The 15978-nt window shown below is 51.4% G+C and overlaps 1 protein-coding gene across 2 annotated transcripts in view; it reads left to right on the top strand.

Annotated features, from left to right (window-relative positions):
• Positions 1-15978, top strand: part of STK40 (serine/threonine kinase 40) — a 34640-nt gene extending 18662 nt beyond the window's left edge. For both annotated transcript variants that reach the window (XM_080921319.1, XM_080921320.1), the window contains exons 2-11: positions 1217-1336; positions 2421-2506; positions 2813-2956; positions 5257-5484; positions 6094-6146; positions 11401-11516; positions 12008-12152; positions 12307-12426; positions 12740-12824; positions 13767-15978. In XM_080921319.1, coding sequence (XP_080777445.1) covers positions 1225-1336; positions 2421-2506; positions 2813-2956; positions 5257-5484; positions 6094-6146; positions 11401-11516; positions 12008-12152; positions 12307-12426; positions 12740-12824; positions 13767-13985 — 1308 coding nt within the window. In that variant the 5' untranslated portion in view covers positions 1217-1224 and the 3' untranslated portion in view covers positions 13986-15978. The remainder of the gene's footprint in view (positions 1-1216; positions 1337-2420; positions 2507-2812; positions 2957-5256; positions 5485-6093; positions 6147-11400; positions 11517-12007; positions 12153-12306; positions 12427-12739; positions 12825-13766) is intronic.

Genomic DNA, 15978 nt, shown 5'->3' on the forward strand with positions numbered 1-15978 from the left:
AACACCCACATGGTGGCCCACAACTCTTAACTTCAGTTCCAGGGATCCAGTGCCTTCTTCTAGCCTCCACAGGCACCAGACATGCAGAAAAAATACCATATTATTTAAATTTTTATATTCATTAAGCCAAGCAATGGTGGTACATACCTTTAAACCTAGCACTTGAGAGGAAAAGGCAGGTAGATCTCAGAGTTCAAGGCCAGCCTGGTCTCCAGAACAAGTTTCAGGACAGCCAGGACTACACAGAGAATTCCTGTATTGAAAAACAAAAAGGTCTGGAGAGATGGCTCAGCAGTTATGAGCACAGACTATACTGCCAGAGGACCTGGGTTCAATTCCCAGTACCCACATGGCAGCTCACAACTGTATTTCCAAAATCTGACACCCTCACACAGACATACATGCAGGTAAAACATCAATACAAATACATGTCTAAAAAAGATTTATTTTATGTGAGTACACTGTAGCTGTCTTTAGACACACCAGAACAGGGCATCAGATCTCATTACAGATGGTTGTGAGCCACCAACTGGTTGCTGGGAATTGAACTCAGGATCTCTGGAAGAGTAGTCAGTGCTCTTAACCACTGAGCCTTCTCTCCAGCCCCATAAATAAATATTTAAAGAAAAGGAAAAAGTATTCATTTAAAAAATTATTTTGCATTCAATACTTTCAAGTGGTTTGTTAACTCCATAGCAAACTTCAGGCCAGTACTACTCAGACTTCATGGGCAGGAAGGAAGTCCTAAGCATCATGTCTAAGGGGCCATTTCCCAGAGTCCACAGCCCATCACTTCTTGGAGATAGCCTAGGAGAAGGTGCCTCCTCCTCACAGTCTTTTGGCTGTGAGCATTGGAGGTAGGAGCCACCTTGAGAACAGCTCAGGGCTGGGGCTTGGTTGCCTACCCTGTCTTTGTAGAGGTTCTTCTTTAGCACCCAAAGTCCTGTGCCTCCCTCTGACACCCTTATAGCAGCCTTCCCTGCCCTCACTTCTGTGATCTGTGTCTGCTGCCTTCAAGGACATGTACCGGTGGTGTGTAATGACTCTCAAGTAAAGGAGTTGTGTTTTTATCCTTGGGAGCGTGGCTGCTCCTGGTGGAGAGAAGGTGTGGGAAGGAGCAGCAGCTGTGGGATGCATCCTTAAGTTAGTCTGGGCTCACCCGTGTCAGGAAAGCTGTTGATTTACTCAACAGAAGGATCTTTTCTGTCTTCTTTAGAACTGAGAATGAAGCGGAGAGCATCAGACAGAGGAGCTGGGGAGACGTCGGCCAGGGCCAAGGCTCTAGGGACTGGCATTGCTGGAAATAATGCAAAGAGAGCAGGACCATTCATCCTGGGTAAGCCTCTGACAGTGGGGATGTGGCCATGGCACAGGAGCCATCTCTGACCTACACACAACAGAGTGAGGTGCCCACCAGGATTGTTGTCACTCCATAGCAGAAGTTGTCAGCTTTTTGTCAGTACACCAGCTTCACAAGAACCAGATTCTAACCTTCTCCCCTGAGAATAAGAACCTCAGAACATCAACAAGCCCACAAAAGGCACATGGCTATGTTAGCACATGTGACTCACCATTTAAGGCACCATTTGACTGTCTCGAATGACATGATTGATTCCATTGGTTTTGTGTAGCATTTCCCTGAGGTTGTATTTACTTGGTTTTAGAGAAGGGTGCTTTGAGACAGGATCTATGTAGACCAGGCTGACCTTGAAGTCACAGAGTTCTGCCTGCCTCTGCCTCTACCTCCCAAGTGCTGGGATTAAAGGCATGCCCTGGACTTCTTATAAAATAGTGTAGATGAATAGGGTGAATTGAATGTTTCCAGGAGGCTGAGGAGCAACAAGGCACTCTTCATGGTGTCTGAGGCCCAGCCAGTCCAGGTTGTTGATGGCCAGAGTTGCAGATGTAGGAATTTTGTTCTAGGACAGCCTTTGGAACTTAGAGGCATAGCCTAGTTCCAACTTCAGACACCCAGAAAATAGCTCATAATGGTGCCTGCTACCAGCAGATAGCCCTGTGCTAATTGTGGGGGTGCACAGGTAAACAGTGATGAAGATGGACTTCGTCTGTTGAGAAACAAGACTTTAGCTGAGTCTTCAAAGGAGACAAATAAGGGGTCCGTGTGGGGGCACAAATAAGATTTATGGGTAGTGAAGCCAGGAAAGCCTTACTGTCTAGCCCGGGCTGGACTCAAGCTGGCCATCTTCCTGAAAGAGCTTCCTGAGAGCTAGGGTCATAGGCATGCACCACACTAGACACTGGAAACTCTTTTTGAGGACTGTGCCAACAAAAGCCAGGTATGTATCCAGCAGATGCACACACATCCACCTCCACTTTTGGGGGGCAGCCCAGTAGGTATGAAGAGAAGACCTGGCCAAAAGGCCTCCGGAAAAGTGAGCCCATGGTTCTGTGTGCCATAGGTCCCCGACTGGGCAACTCACCGGTACCGAGCATTGTGCAGTGTTTGGCAAGGAAAGATGGCACAGATGACTTCTATCAGTTGAAGGTAAGACGCACAGGCCAGGACCCTCAGGACCAGGTATCCTAGGTGCCCCTCCTCCTCCTCATCGCCTTCACACCTGTATTACCTGTGAGCACCAGTAGGCCCATTTCTTCTTGAGAAACGGTTAAGTCCACAGTCTGACTCAGTGACTCATTTAAGAGCTCTGTGTGAATTCTAGGCTGTGAGGATAAGTAGCTGTCACGTATGCTTGTGTGAGGTCAGGCCAGGCATAGCACAAGTGAACTTGCTTCCCTGTTCTTCTGGGTAAAGGAAAGCATGTGTTCTTTTTCTTTACATGCTTTCCTACAGATCCTCACCCTTGAGGAGAGGGGCGAGCAAGGAATAGAGAGCCAAGAGGAGAGGCAGGGCAAGATGCTGCTGCATACCGAGTACTCTCTGCTCTCCCTGCTGCACACCCAGGACGGCGTGGTCCACCACCATGGGCTCTTCCAGGTGAGTGGCCCCCACACTTCTTGCCCTGACTGGCATCTATTAAAGGCACCTCTACTCTATAAGCAGCTCCCAGCTTCCCAGCATGTGACACCTGGTATTCCTTCCCTGCTCGCTGCCAAGGCTTGGGCAGAGAGATTTGGAATCAAGCTAGGGTCATGTTGGTGTTACAGTGCTCATAATGATCTCGCCTTTCTGAGGGAGAAAAGGAAGTTAGTTAATGCACTCTTTCCAGCTGTGTTGTCTGGATGGTCCAGGGTACAGTGGAAGACAGAACAGGAGCTGGGTCACCTGTGGTCAGCTTTCACAGTGTGACTAGATCATGGTCCTTTTGCCTGCCCAGGTATTTCAGGCTCTTTTGCATATGACCTTGAGCATCTATTGTATGACTTCAGGAAAATCATTTCAGGTCTCTGAGCCCCAGACCCGTGGGAGAATCAGAGTGTCACCTGCCTTAAGGCTGGTTGGCAGGTGCACAGGAGTGTAGCCAGCCCTGGCTGCTGTGACACCTACGCATTACACTGCCTCCCTGTCAGTGTGATCACTGACATAAAACCGGTGGAATGTGCTAAGGATGCTAAGGAGGCTGAAGTGTCGCTTCCCAGCCTGGGCTAACAGTGAGCTACCCACTCACACCCACACCTGTCACCGCCTTATTCTTAGACTTGCCACTGAAGCAGCCCCCAACACTGGAGCATTCCCCTGGAGCGGAAATGTTGATTTTTGTATCTCAATTCTGATATCTTGTAATTCTGGTATCGTCACATGTTTGGCCTTCATTTGGATTCTTTTGGATGACAGAACACAAGTGACCAAAAGTATCTTGAGCAAGTCATCAGTGTGCATTGGACACTGGGCCTACACCCTGTAACATGTGAATCCCAGATCTGATCCTGCATTTAAGGAGTAATCTGGCTGTTGGTCCTCCCTCCAGGTCTGCAGAGGGCTGTGCCTGCGTGCTGGCAGTGACCCGGCCTCTTCTGGCCAGCAGGGTCCCGGGATTCATGTTGCACTTGTTTTTGTCATACTTGGGCTTCCTTGCAGTAAGTAGTGAGGAGGGCAGCAGACCCAGCATTAGTAACTGACCTGCTGACCCCTGTCTGCAGCAGGCCACAGTTCGCTTACTTGATCCTTGACATCAGGGAGGGAAAGATTGCTAGCTCTCCTTTATGCATGAGGAACTATTTGAGGCCAGCACCGTATTCCTTGCGAGTTATATGACTGCCCAGCAGTCCTATAGCCACAAGGAAAGCCATTGGACAGCCAGGGTTTTCTAAAGGAACAGAACATAAGGGGGATTTGTTGACTGGCTCGAGGGCTGTGATCCAGGTAGTGCAACAATGGCTGCCTGAGGATGGGAAGGTGGAGACCCCCAGTAGCTCTTCCACCCACAAAGCTAGATCTGTGGTGTAAAGTCTCTGTAGTCCTGACTGGCCTAGAATTCAGTATGCTGACCATGCCGGTCTCAAACTCAGAGACCTGCCTGCTCCTGCCTTCTAAGTGCTGGGATTAAAGGCATTATTCCCCTAAGCCCAGCCTTCAGTTTCTTTATTCCACATCTTTTTACATGGGTTACCATGTAAAATATGGCACACGTAGAAATGATATTTCTGATTTAAGTAATCAGATTAAGAAGATCCCTCATGGGTGCGCCAGGTTGCTTGGCATTTAGTTGACTCCAGATGCAGTCAAGTCGGAAACCAAAATCAGAATGCTGTGTGACCCCTGAATTTTTGCAGGAGTGGCTGCTCTTAAATTTCTAGGATCTTATGCTTACAGTAGTGGCTTTAATCCCAGTAGACAGATCTGTGAGTCCAGGGCCAGCCTGGTCTATGGTCTACATGCCACATTCCAGGCCATTCAAGATTACACAGTGAGACAACCCTGTCTCAAAAACTGAGAAAAACAAAAGGTCTATTACAGTCTTGGACATGGTCACAAGAGACATTAGTGTTAGCTGGACTCTGGAAGTACAGTAGGAGGACACGCCCAGTTTCAAGTGCTGAGGGGCCAGTTGGCTTTAAATGCCCAGGACTGACCCTGAGCATGAAGCCTTCACCTGAGATGTTGATCATGGCTTTGTGCTCACTGCTGCCTGGGTCTCGTGTCTTGTCTCTCATACTCCTGCAGGTTTGTTGCAGAGGTTTGAGTGGCCGTGTGTGTGTGTGTGTGTGTGTGTGTGTGTGTGTGTGTGTGTGTGTGTTTGTGCCTCACCCAAGGCAGCAGACATTTAGCCACTTCCCTCTGGACCTCTGAAGGAGAGCCTTAACTCCCTGGCCTTGGCCTGTCTCCTTGCCTCCCAGGACCGCACCTGTGAAGCGGTCGAGGACACAGAGTCTGGTCGGATGGTAAAGAAGATGAAGAAACGAATTTGCCTTGTCCTTGACTGCCTCTGTGCACATGACTTCAGTGACAAGACCGCTGACCTCATCAACCTACAGCACTATGTCATTAAGGAGAAGAGGCTCAGTGAGCGAGAGACCGTGGTCATTTTCTACGACGTGGTCCGTGTGGTGGAAGCCCTGCACCAGGTGAGGCTAAGGACCCACATGCTCCAGAGAAAGCATCTTTCTTGGCTTCTTCTTGGTTCTGACCTCACTCAGGTGTGCTTTTCGGCTGGGAGTGTCCAGAGGGAAGTGGCTGACTGTCCACTGACCTGTGTCAGACACTCTGCAGGCCACAGCCAGCCATGGTCCCTGTGAAGCCAACAGACAGCAGCCCATCAGAGATCCATGCAGTAATTCCCAGTCAGCCAAGAAACTAAATTATAGCCACGGGGTATCTGAACTCCGGTAGGATTGGGGTGCCAGGTACCCCAAGGCTCTGCGGGCCAAGCCTGGAGTAATTCGTTCCAGGAGTGCTGCAGTGCTTGCCCCTTGCCCTGCCTCTAGACTGAAGCTTGTTTTCTTCATGGAATAATGGAGTAAGGAGAAAAGCTTCCCCAGAAGCTGCTGGTCTGGGGTGAAACGCAGATCAACTGCTAGGCCACTTCTTATCCACTTAAGATGTGTGCTTGATGACACCTAAGAGACAGATCCTAGGGCGTTCCTGCCTTTGCAGAACCCTGAGGAGCTTCCATCTTCCAAGGTGGACCCCACTGCTCACTTTCTCATGCAAACCATCTATTCATTGGTTTTCAGAAAAACATCGTGCACAGAGACCTGAAGCTTGGGAACATGGTGCTCAATAAAAGGTAAGTGCCCATTCTTCCTCTGCTTAACCTCAGTTGCTGGCTACATGCAGCAGATACCTGTGGGAACTGACTCAGAGCATTCCAGAATCCTAGGGCTGGAAATACTGTCTTGCTGAAACTGAGTATTCAGAGTCACAGAAAGAAAGCACCACTTGACACTCCCAGTATCAGGCAGAGTTGCCTGGGTCTTGGTGAGGGAAAGGCAGCAGATTACTCTCCCGGGTCTGGCCCCTTTGACCATGATTAGGGCAATGCTGTGAGGGCACCAACTAAGCAAGGTTTCAGGACCCCATGGAAGGAAGAACTACTCTGTGTGTGGACTCCCCAGTCCTGGAGAGAGAGCACTCAGCAAGCACCAGGGGGTACCCTCACCTGCTTCTTCGACCCTCTCTCCCTCCCTCTCTCTTCTGGGTAGGTTAGAGGGCAGAAATGGTAGCAGCATATTCTTACAGCACAAGTGTCACGGTGGGGATTTGTTTCATGATGTGTTCCCCCCAGAAAAGGTCCCACTGTCCTTGTATAGTAGCAGAAGCCTCAGTGCTCATGGGAAAAGAAGCTGTAGGGAGGTGGGCCACTTAGGAGAACAAGGGCCACAGACTTCAAAGCTCCAGCCTAATAGAACATTGGATAGTACCATACAGAGCCAGCTAAGCAACCCTGCTCCCCTGGGGTTGAGACTGCAGACTTATTTCTGGGGTGTAACACCTACCCCATGTAGCTTGCCATCTGATGACAGGGTGGTGACTAGAAAACAAATATCACATCACATACCAAGGACAGTGTGTGGAGCTAGCTGCACGCTGGCTGACTAGGAAGGATGAGCAAAGGTTTGCCAGCCTGAGAACATGAAGGGGTGGGATCCTTAGAGTCACACACTGCAGAGGGAAGGGAAGAAAACAGGAAATTCCAGGACTGCCTTGACCCCGTCTAGCTAAGTGAGGAGTTAGGGAAGATGAAGGGGCAGGATGTGGGGGTCAGACCTGGCCCAGAGCCTGTCCTACACACCAACTGCGCCTCTTCTCCGTTTATTTACTTGTTCAGTGAATTCGCTCATGTGTCCAGTTACCAGAGCTCTGTGCTTGTTTCTTGTCTGTAGAAGTAGATAAGTCCACCTTCCTGCAAAGAGCAGCCCGAGATACTAGATGTAGGATTGCCAGGTGGGGGTTGACTCTTCCTAAGAACACACCAGTGTCAATTCTAACAGCTCCTGAGACACAGAGGACAGGGCCAAGAGCTCCTACCCCTCAAATGAGGCCCTGCAGTTCCCTCCAATCCTGGTTGGGACTCAGAAGACAAAGGCAGGTGTTGGAGGAGGGCACTGGCCACCTTGGCCTTAAGTTGTGGAGAGGGTATTGTCTTAAAGAAGATGAGTTTATCTGAATGTGGGAGCTTACTTATACTTGGTTTCTAGCACTTAGAAGCCAGAGGCAAGGGCATCACAAGCTTGAGGTCAGCCTGAGCAAGAGCTTTAAACAAAACATGTATGTAATATCTGTGGACATTGCAGAATCCATGTCCCAACCAGCTGAACTAGAGAGCCCAGGCTCTTCATAACAGCTGCTTGTTGGCTTGCTGGCTCTCTAAATGAGCATCCAAGGGGTTGTCATGGAAACACACAGTGGGGCTTCTGACTGTTAACTACACTAGTATGCAAGGCTTCTTTTTTCCACTGATGGTTTTGCTTTCTCTCTTCTCCCAGTCCCTGGTTCTGCACCTCTGGAGCCCTTAGCATAGCTTGTAGCAGGTCTCAAGTGACCTTCAGGTTGCAAAGAGCTCACTACCTCACTTAGGACAGATAGGATCCGGCTACCTTTCACTTCAGTACCCAGGCACTCAGGAAGGGTACAGGCGATACATGGAAAGCCCCTCCTATTCCCAGTTCATCCTTGGCAGGCCAGCCCTTTCCCACCCATCCTGCCAGGTTCTTGTGCTGGCCAGTGGAATGCAGACAAATGGGACAAGAGCCCCAGGGAAGGGAACAGGGAGAAGCAAGGGCTGAAACCTAAAGTCCTCCTTGGGGTTATGTGAGGCTGAAAGTGGATTCCTTCTCCTCCTTCCTCTTGGGTAGGCAAGCTGCATACCAATTCCTAGAAGAGCGGAGCACTGTGGTAGCCCAGGGGCCATAGCTGAAGCATGACTCACCAAAGCAGGCCTTGCTGACGCACATTGCCCCCCCACCCTCCATGCCCTTGCCCTCCTGTCAGGACCAACTGGGGGGTCTGGACTCCTGGGGAGCTATATGCCACTCTCCCAACGTGGGTGGCAGTGGCAAGGCAGGCAAGTGTTGCCAAGCTTTAGGAGGTCTCTGGGCTGACCATGACTTCCTGTGGGAGAGAGTCCAGGTACCTCTGTGGCAGAAGGGTTGGACGCCCTGCTGGCAGGACCTAGAGCGTCACAAATGCATGCTCCAGGGCATGCTGTCAGCCACGTCAGAGACTGTCTACTGGGCTCCCCGGCTTGCAGAGAATGAGAGCCTATTGTCAGCTTCCTTTGGCAAGCCCACTGAGGACCATCTTACCCAGTCAGAGCCAGCCTAGTCCTGAGAGTCAGGCTCTGCCATACTCCCCTTCACAGAACAGGACATTTGAGTTTCCCAAGAGCTTCACACAGCAAGGAAGTGAGAGACAGGGTCAGGCCTGGGCATCTGAGGCTCACACCCACTGCCTTGGCTTTGAGCTTCACTCCTGTGTCCTAAGCCTCAGAGACCACAGGATACATTGTGGCTACAGTGGCCAGTACAGAAACAAGCAGCACTGTTCTGTAAAGTCCTACAGCCTTATGTCTGGAGCAGTGACACTGGAGGCTCAGAGCTCAGACATTTTGCATTTCTATATGCAGATGACCCTCGCTGAGACCCTTTGTTTGCATTCTAGCCTGCAGGCCACCAAATAGGCTTCTTCAGGATGTCCTAGATAAAGAGCTGGAGCCCACATTCCCACGGGAAATGTGGAGGACAGACTGGCTTTTGTTTGCACCAAGCCCTTTGCCAGCAGAATTCCCTGAAGTAGTTGAAGGGCTCTCAGAACCTCTTGGATGTAGCTCCTGGGGAAATCCACTAGCAGCCACATACCCTGCTCTTGAGACTATTCTAGAAAGAGGTACATCTGTCACTGCTGCTCCCCAGCTGCCATACTCAGCCATTAGACACAGGACACTGCAGTTAGGGAAGAGACACCCCTCTTCATTGGTGCTCCCCTAGGTCCTCTTGCAAGGGTCTTTTCTTCACCCCCAGATATAGAGGACCACGCCATGAGCTTCCTAAAAAGGTTCCAAGCCAAAGCCTGCTTAATGACTCCAAGGATTAGTCTTTTTTTTTTTTTTTTTTTTTTTTTTTAAAGGCCAAGGCAGTCTGGACAGAACAGAAGGAAAAATCATTTGGGGGCTGGGCACTTCCTCTGGATCTGAGACCCAACAGACCTGGCCTAGTCCTACCTGCCAATGCTCCCAAGCTGTGTGACCTCGGGCGGGTCCTTTTACTTTGGGTCTTAGTTGTACTATCTGAAATAGGGTATCAATAAATAAATAGAGGTGGGGATAAATAAATAAACGAGTAAGTAGAGATGAATGAACACAGTCTTGGTAGAGGGAGGTGTGCTACCCAGGACAGGCCCAGAGCTAGCTCTGAATTTCCTGTGAGCTGCCTCCCCTCCGTATTTTCTCCATAGTTGTTGAGATGCATGCATCTCTTGCCTCAGCTTAGCTTCCCTTCTTATGCTAAATAGATGCTGGCCCCAGCTTACTATTTATTACCCACTATATGGGAGCCACATTCCTCAGCTGATGCTGACCTCAGCAGGACCTGCTGCTCCAGTGAGGGCTATCGGGAAGCTATGCTGTCAGTGACAGCATTAGGGTTCGTAATTGTTGGAAATAGGGCTGGGGTATAGTCATAAAAGAGCTCTGGTATGCACAAGTCCTGGCTTTGGTCCCTAGCACTACAGGAAACAATGGAATAGCCACAAAGGTTGTGAATAGATATTACACTGTCTCATGGCATCTCTGAAATATGCCTCCTAACCCTCTGTACATCATGCAGTGTGGTTATAGCCCACAGTGACCTGTTAAATTTCAGGGCTGTGTTGTGATTCCCTCATTTACTCACAGCATGGCATCTATGTGCTGAGCGTCCACAAGCCCATGCAGCAGGACCCCAGAGCTCTTGAGGCTACCTGCTCAAAACTGAGCAAAGGGAATCCCAACTTGGCAGCATCACCAAATCATAATGCCCTCCCTTTCTGGATTGAAACTTCTCTTTCTTGAGGCCTTGAACTAGTGAAGACCCAGAACTGCATTGCTGGCCGTCCCTAGTCACTGGGCTCATGGGACCCCACCACCCTATATCAACAGCAGTGTGTACATGCCCTACCGTGAAGCAGGAAGGACACCAAGGCTGGAGTTGCTCCTAAACAAGGGCTCTTGTGCCATCTCCCAGTTCTACCACCCTGGAAATGCCAGAAAAGTTCCACCCTTCCTGTGCTGAATCTCATGGGAAGCTTTGGCCTATAGTGGGGTTTTAGACAGACAGCCTTAGCTGTGTGGTTGCTCTGTGCTGTGCTGGGGCAACTGTACTGCACCCTCCATTTCCTACTGTTTGCTCGGGACTGTGGGGACTCGGAAGAGTTGGATGACACTTTGACCTAATTGGATGTCAGGGCTCCACAGAGAGACCCGAAGTCCCCAGAAAGGATAGGCTGGGGGCAGGGGAGGTGGGTAGAGAATGATAAAGATATCAGATCTGGACATTTGGTTTTTCTAACATGTACACACACACACACACACACACACACACACACGGCTGTTAGCTGGAGGTATGGATAGGATCAGCTTCCACACTCCACCAGATATGTGGACACTTCACATGGGGTCAGAATCCCCAGGTGAGACCCAGGCATGGTGTGCTAGGCTTCGTGCCCAGAGGATGCACAGGTTGTCTCTGTTTTGATGAGGCAGGGAGGCTCAGGACGCCCACTGGCCGCAGCATAGAGTGGGGGGGTTAAGGTCACTCACCTCTGCTGGTCTTTTTTCTGGTTGTGGGAACAAGGGAGTCTTTTGAGGTTTCAGGTTACTCCTAGTCTTGGATATTGGTAAAAATTTCTGGGAATTGTGCTAAGCTCTGAGCTCTAGCTAGAGCAGCAGGTTTAGGGGAGGCTGTTGCTGCACTCCTAAACAGGCCTGGTTGCAAGAATAGGAGCCTGCCCCAATAGGGAACCTGGTTCCGTTGCCTCTGCATTTACTCTCTGCTTCCTATTCTTAGGACCCATCGGATAACTATCACCAACTTCTGCCTTGGGAAGCACCTTGTGAGTGAGGGGGACCTGCTGAAGGACCAGAGGGGGAGCCCTGCCTACATCAGTCCTGATGTGCTCAGTGGTATGTGTAGTCCCCACGTGGTGTGACAGTACACTCCTGGACAGGACCTGGACTAGGTGCTGGGCCTTCTTGACTCACTTTGAAGATCTCTGGTCTAATGGAGGAAGAAGACAGACTGGACACATGCCTGCATCCGGTTAGAGCTAGGAGAGAGATGAGAGTGCCGAAAGAACGTAGAAAGGGCATTTAAACTCTCCCCAGTGCCAGCCAGTGGCACACACCTTTAATCCCAGCACTCAGGAGGCAGAGACAGGTGGATTTCTTGAGTTCGAGGGCAGCCTCATCTACAGAGTGAGTTCCAGGACAGCCAGAGCTACACAGAGAGACCCTGTCTCAGGGTTAGGGGGTGGGGGACTGGAAGTGTGCAGGATCTCCAAGGACAGTTGCCAGGCATGGAAGAACATTAATAGGGCTGGAAACAAAGGTGGGATTTAGAGAGTAGCTGTCCAGGTACGTCCTTCCCCCTGAGTGTGCGTGTCCTTCGTCCCCAGGCCGGCCATATCGGGGGAAGCCTAGTGACATGTGGGCCTTGGGTGTGGTGCTCTTCACTATGCTCTACGGCCAGTTCCCCTTCTACGACAGCATCCCACAGGAGCTCTTCCGCAAGATCAAGGCTGCTGAGTACACCATCCCCGAGTGAGTCCTGCCTCCTGGGAAGGGTTGGGAAGGATCAACTGGCCCTCTGGGATTTCAGTGAACAAACACCACTGGGGTCCTGGAGTCTTGGGTCAAAGCCCCCCAACCCCACTCCTCATCACAGGGCTGAGGCTTCTTCTTCCTCTATGTCTAGGGATGGGAGAGTCTCTGAGAACACAGTGTGTCTTATCCGGAAACTACTGGTCCTTGACCCCCAGCAACGCCTGGCTGCTGCTGATGTGCTGGAGGCCCTCAGTGCCATCATTGCATCTTGGTAAGTGGACCTGCACAAGGCTGGGAGCACCCATGCTCTGCTGTGCTATCAGCCTCAGATCATCCTAAAGGCAGGGCTGACAGGGAGTGGGCAGAGCAAGCCTCTCTGCCAGCTGTGAGGTCAGCATTGCCTTGAGAGTTCTTAACATGGCCCTCAGCAGCAGATAGATGTCTCCCTTTATTGGACAAGAAGAGAGAGACCCAGAATAGTCAGCATGTTAGGCAGGTCCTGGCTGGGTCCTAAGCTGTACTGACTGGAGACAAGTCAGGAGCAGTAGGGACCTGTCTAATCTGATATGGCCACTTCCCTGCAGGCAGTCCCTGTCCTCTCTAAGTGGGCCTTTGCAAGTGGTTCCTGACATCGATGACCAAATGAGCAACTCTGACAGCTCCCAGGAGGTGAGTGGGGGACAGGGCGAGTTCTTGGCCTTTCCTTCCCCAGCCCTTGCAATAGAGATGTACCTCTGGCCTGCCTTGTGACCTGTCGTGGGAGCTCCAAGTACCAGACAACCATCTGGGCCTCTGAGCAACCTCTTCCTGCTCCAATCACATTTCACTCCCTCTCTGAATCACAGGGTTCTCTCTCACCCTTCCTGCTTTTCAGTTTTTACATGATTCATTTATCCCTCTCTCTCCTTCCTGTTCCCGCACTGGAGAAAGTGCTGGGTGAGGGGTGGATGCAGAGACAGTGAGTGCTAGGCAGCAGCTGTGACAGGTTTCAGGGCACCCCAGAGGGAAGCTGGGCCTGAGCTGTTACAGGAGACTTCCCTGGGAGCTTCGGAGCAAACTCTGGGCAAGTAGGACCAGGAAGAGCCATGTGTGGAAGCCGGCCCAGCTCCCATTCAGTCCACCCTGAGGCTCGTGGAGCCTATTTTTATCTGAGGATCAGAGAGGTAAACTGATGAGTCCATGGTCACACAGCTTGGCAGCAGGGGAACTATGCCTTGATTCCAAAATCCTGCCTTCCGCTAGTCAGGACCTGCCACTGCAGTTTTATGTCGCCTGCCTACATGGGAAGGAGCTCATTTGAGCCATGGGTTGGAGAGTAGTTTTGCTTTAAACCCCCACATGCCTCAGCCCCTCAGAGTTCCAGAGACCTTTTGTGAGGAACCCTTCACTGCCACTGTCATCACATGCACACACACACACAGGAGGGAAGATGTTAATGCAGCCTGGAGGGCCAGAGGACAGGGTTGTGTGTAGCTAGAGCCAGCAAGGTGAGGACTTCAGGGCCCCACACTCAGCCTCTATAAAGATGGAGCCTGAACCATGATGCCGGGTAGCGTGACCTCAGCAGCTACACTGTGCTGAGCTCCCTGTGTTGTCTTCTCCGCCTCACAGGCAAAGGTGACAGAGGAATGCTCTCAGTACGAGTTTGAGAACTACATGCGGCAGCAGCTGCTGCTGGCTGAAGAGAAGAGCTCCATCCACGAGGCCCGGACCTGGGTACCCAAGCGGCAGTTCGGTAGCATGCCACCAGTCCGACGGCTGGGCCACGATGCACAGCCAATGACCTCTTTGGACACAGCCATCCTGGCACAGCGTTATCTGCGGAAATAGTGCCCTCAGCTAGGGCACTGGCCCCAGCACACCTCTCCTCAGCCCACCGGAGGCCCAGCCACTGGGTCTGCCTGGGCCTGGGCCCAGCAGTGCTGGACTGATTCTCCCAGGCTGCAGTAGGGACAGGGCAAGGATAGGGACAGCCCAGGTCACAGCCAGGGTCAACAGAGGTACCACAAAGCTACCTTTTGGGATGATTGCTTGATTGTTTTTTTATCTTGAGAATTCTAGATAGATACCTAATCTGCTTTTAATCATGACATTTTAATCTACCTCTGTCTCTCTAACCACGCTGTCTCTGGACTGAACGCTGGGAGGGAAGAGGGGAGCCCACGCTTACAACCCAGGCACTGGAACAGCCGCAGCCTGGCCAGGCCACTGATCCCACAGTCCATATAAGCTGACCACGCAGCTCACTGCTGGCCCCCAGTAAATACCCCTTCCCACCGTTCACTGCCCCTCCTCTGGGGCTGCCCTCAGTCTAAGCTTTGGAACACTCTCACCTCACCTTCCATCCAAGTCAAATATATTTATTTTTTTACTGAACCCAACTTTTCTCTCTAGGCTCAGCCCATGGCCACTCTTTGCCCCTGGGCCTGGCTGAATAACAGAGCCCACGCGTGTAGGTTCCCTTCTCACCCCGGCACCTAGGAGCCCTCCTGCCAGTTCCTCTCTCTGCTCTCAACCCACCAGGCCTTCTGTTTCTAGACTTGGCTCTTTCTCTCTCTGACCTAGCAGCTTCTCTGAGGTGCTGCACGTTCGCATTAGTCCCACCTGCCTCCTCCATCTTTCATGTGGTACCCAGGTAACGTGGACATAGTGTAAAGGGACCTGTGGCTAACTTTGGAGGATGCTCTGGGCCTACTGAGGACAGGCCACTTGTGCTCAGAGACGCTCTCACCCTGCCGCAAAAGTGGTGCCTCTCCCAGAAGACTCTAGGCAGATGCCCACTTGGGGGTAGGACTTGGGGGGAAATCTGTAGGGATCGGGGACCACCTACCTTCCTGGCTTGAGAACAGCCCTGCTACCCCTTTTTGAGCCGAAATTTTGAAGTGGATGCCCGTCTTGCCAGAAATGCTGTTCTCTCCAGAATGCCCCTCCCTGCACTGGACTTGGCGCACCCAGTACCAAGAAAAGACCCAACTCTGGAGGCCTACATCCTGTGTACCCTCAGAGGGGACAATGTCACCCTCCTGGTAGGTAGTCCTAGACCCTTCCTGCCTCTTGCTCTCCAGTGGGGAGACCATGATTCCTAGAGTGTGAGCTGCCCCTCACCCCCTGAAAAGCTGACTCACTGTGAGTGACCTTGGGCAAGTTCCCAAACCTCCTTGTGCCTCAGTTTCCCCATCTGGAAAAAAATGGGGCCACCTCTTGCCAGCAGTAGCAGGGCTGCCCATGCCCCATATCCAGCCCTGGGCGCCTGTGCCTCTGTTTTGCTGGGTCTGTGGAGCCCACCTGAGCCCAGCAGTTACTCCCCAGCACTCAGCTTTGCCTCTGGTTCAGCCGTCCGGCCACTGAGAGTCAAGGCATGGTGCTGGGGGAGGGCTCTTTTCTATATTTATTTGATAGAGATAAGTCTCCAAAGGGAGCAGAAATGCAGTCAGCCTGGGCCCCTAGCCCATGACTGCTCTTCAGTGAGGCTCTGAGGCCTGGCTAGGGCCCTCCTGGGCAGAACCCCTGCCTAGCCCCTCAGGCCCGATTCCACTTGCCCTCCTTTTAAAAGCAATACCTTCAGGTCTGCAGCGCTATCAGCCAGCCTGGTTCCTTCTTAGGGCAACCTGGGTCTGCTGGTATTTCTGGCAATGCAGATGAGAGGAGGGTGGGCCTGCCCTCACTGCTGTCAGGCACTGAGAAGTCCTATGGTAAAGAAAAAAAACAAAAAAAAAAAACAAAAAAAAACACAAAAAACAAAACAAAATGGAAAAAGTCACAAAAAAGTTTGTATAAAGACGTATTTTTGTACTACATGGGAACTCTTCCTGCATGTCAGCAA

Source organism: Micromys minutus (genome assembly GCF_963924665.1).
Source record: "Micromys minutus genome assembly, chromosome: 9".
Taxonomy (NCBI): Eukaryota; Metazoa; Chordata; class Mammalia; order Rodentia; family Muridae; genus Micromys; species Micromys minutus.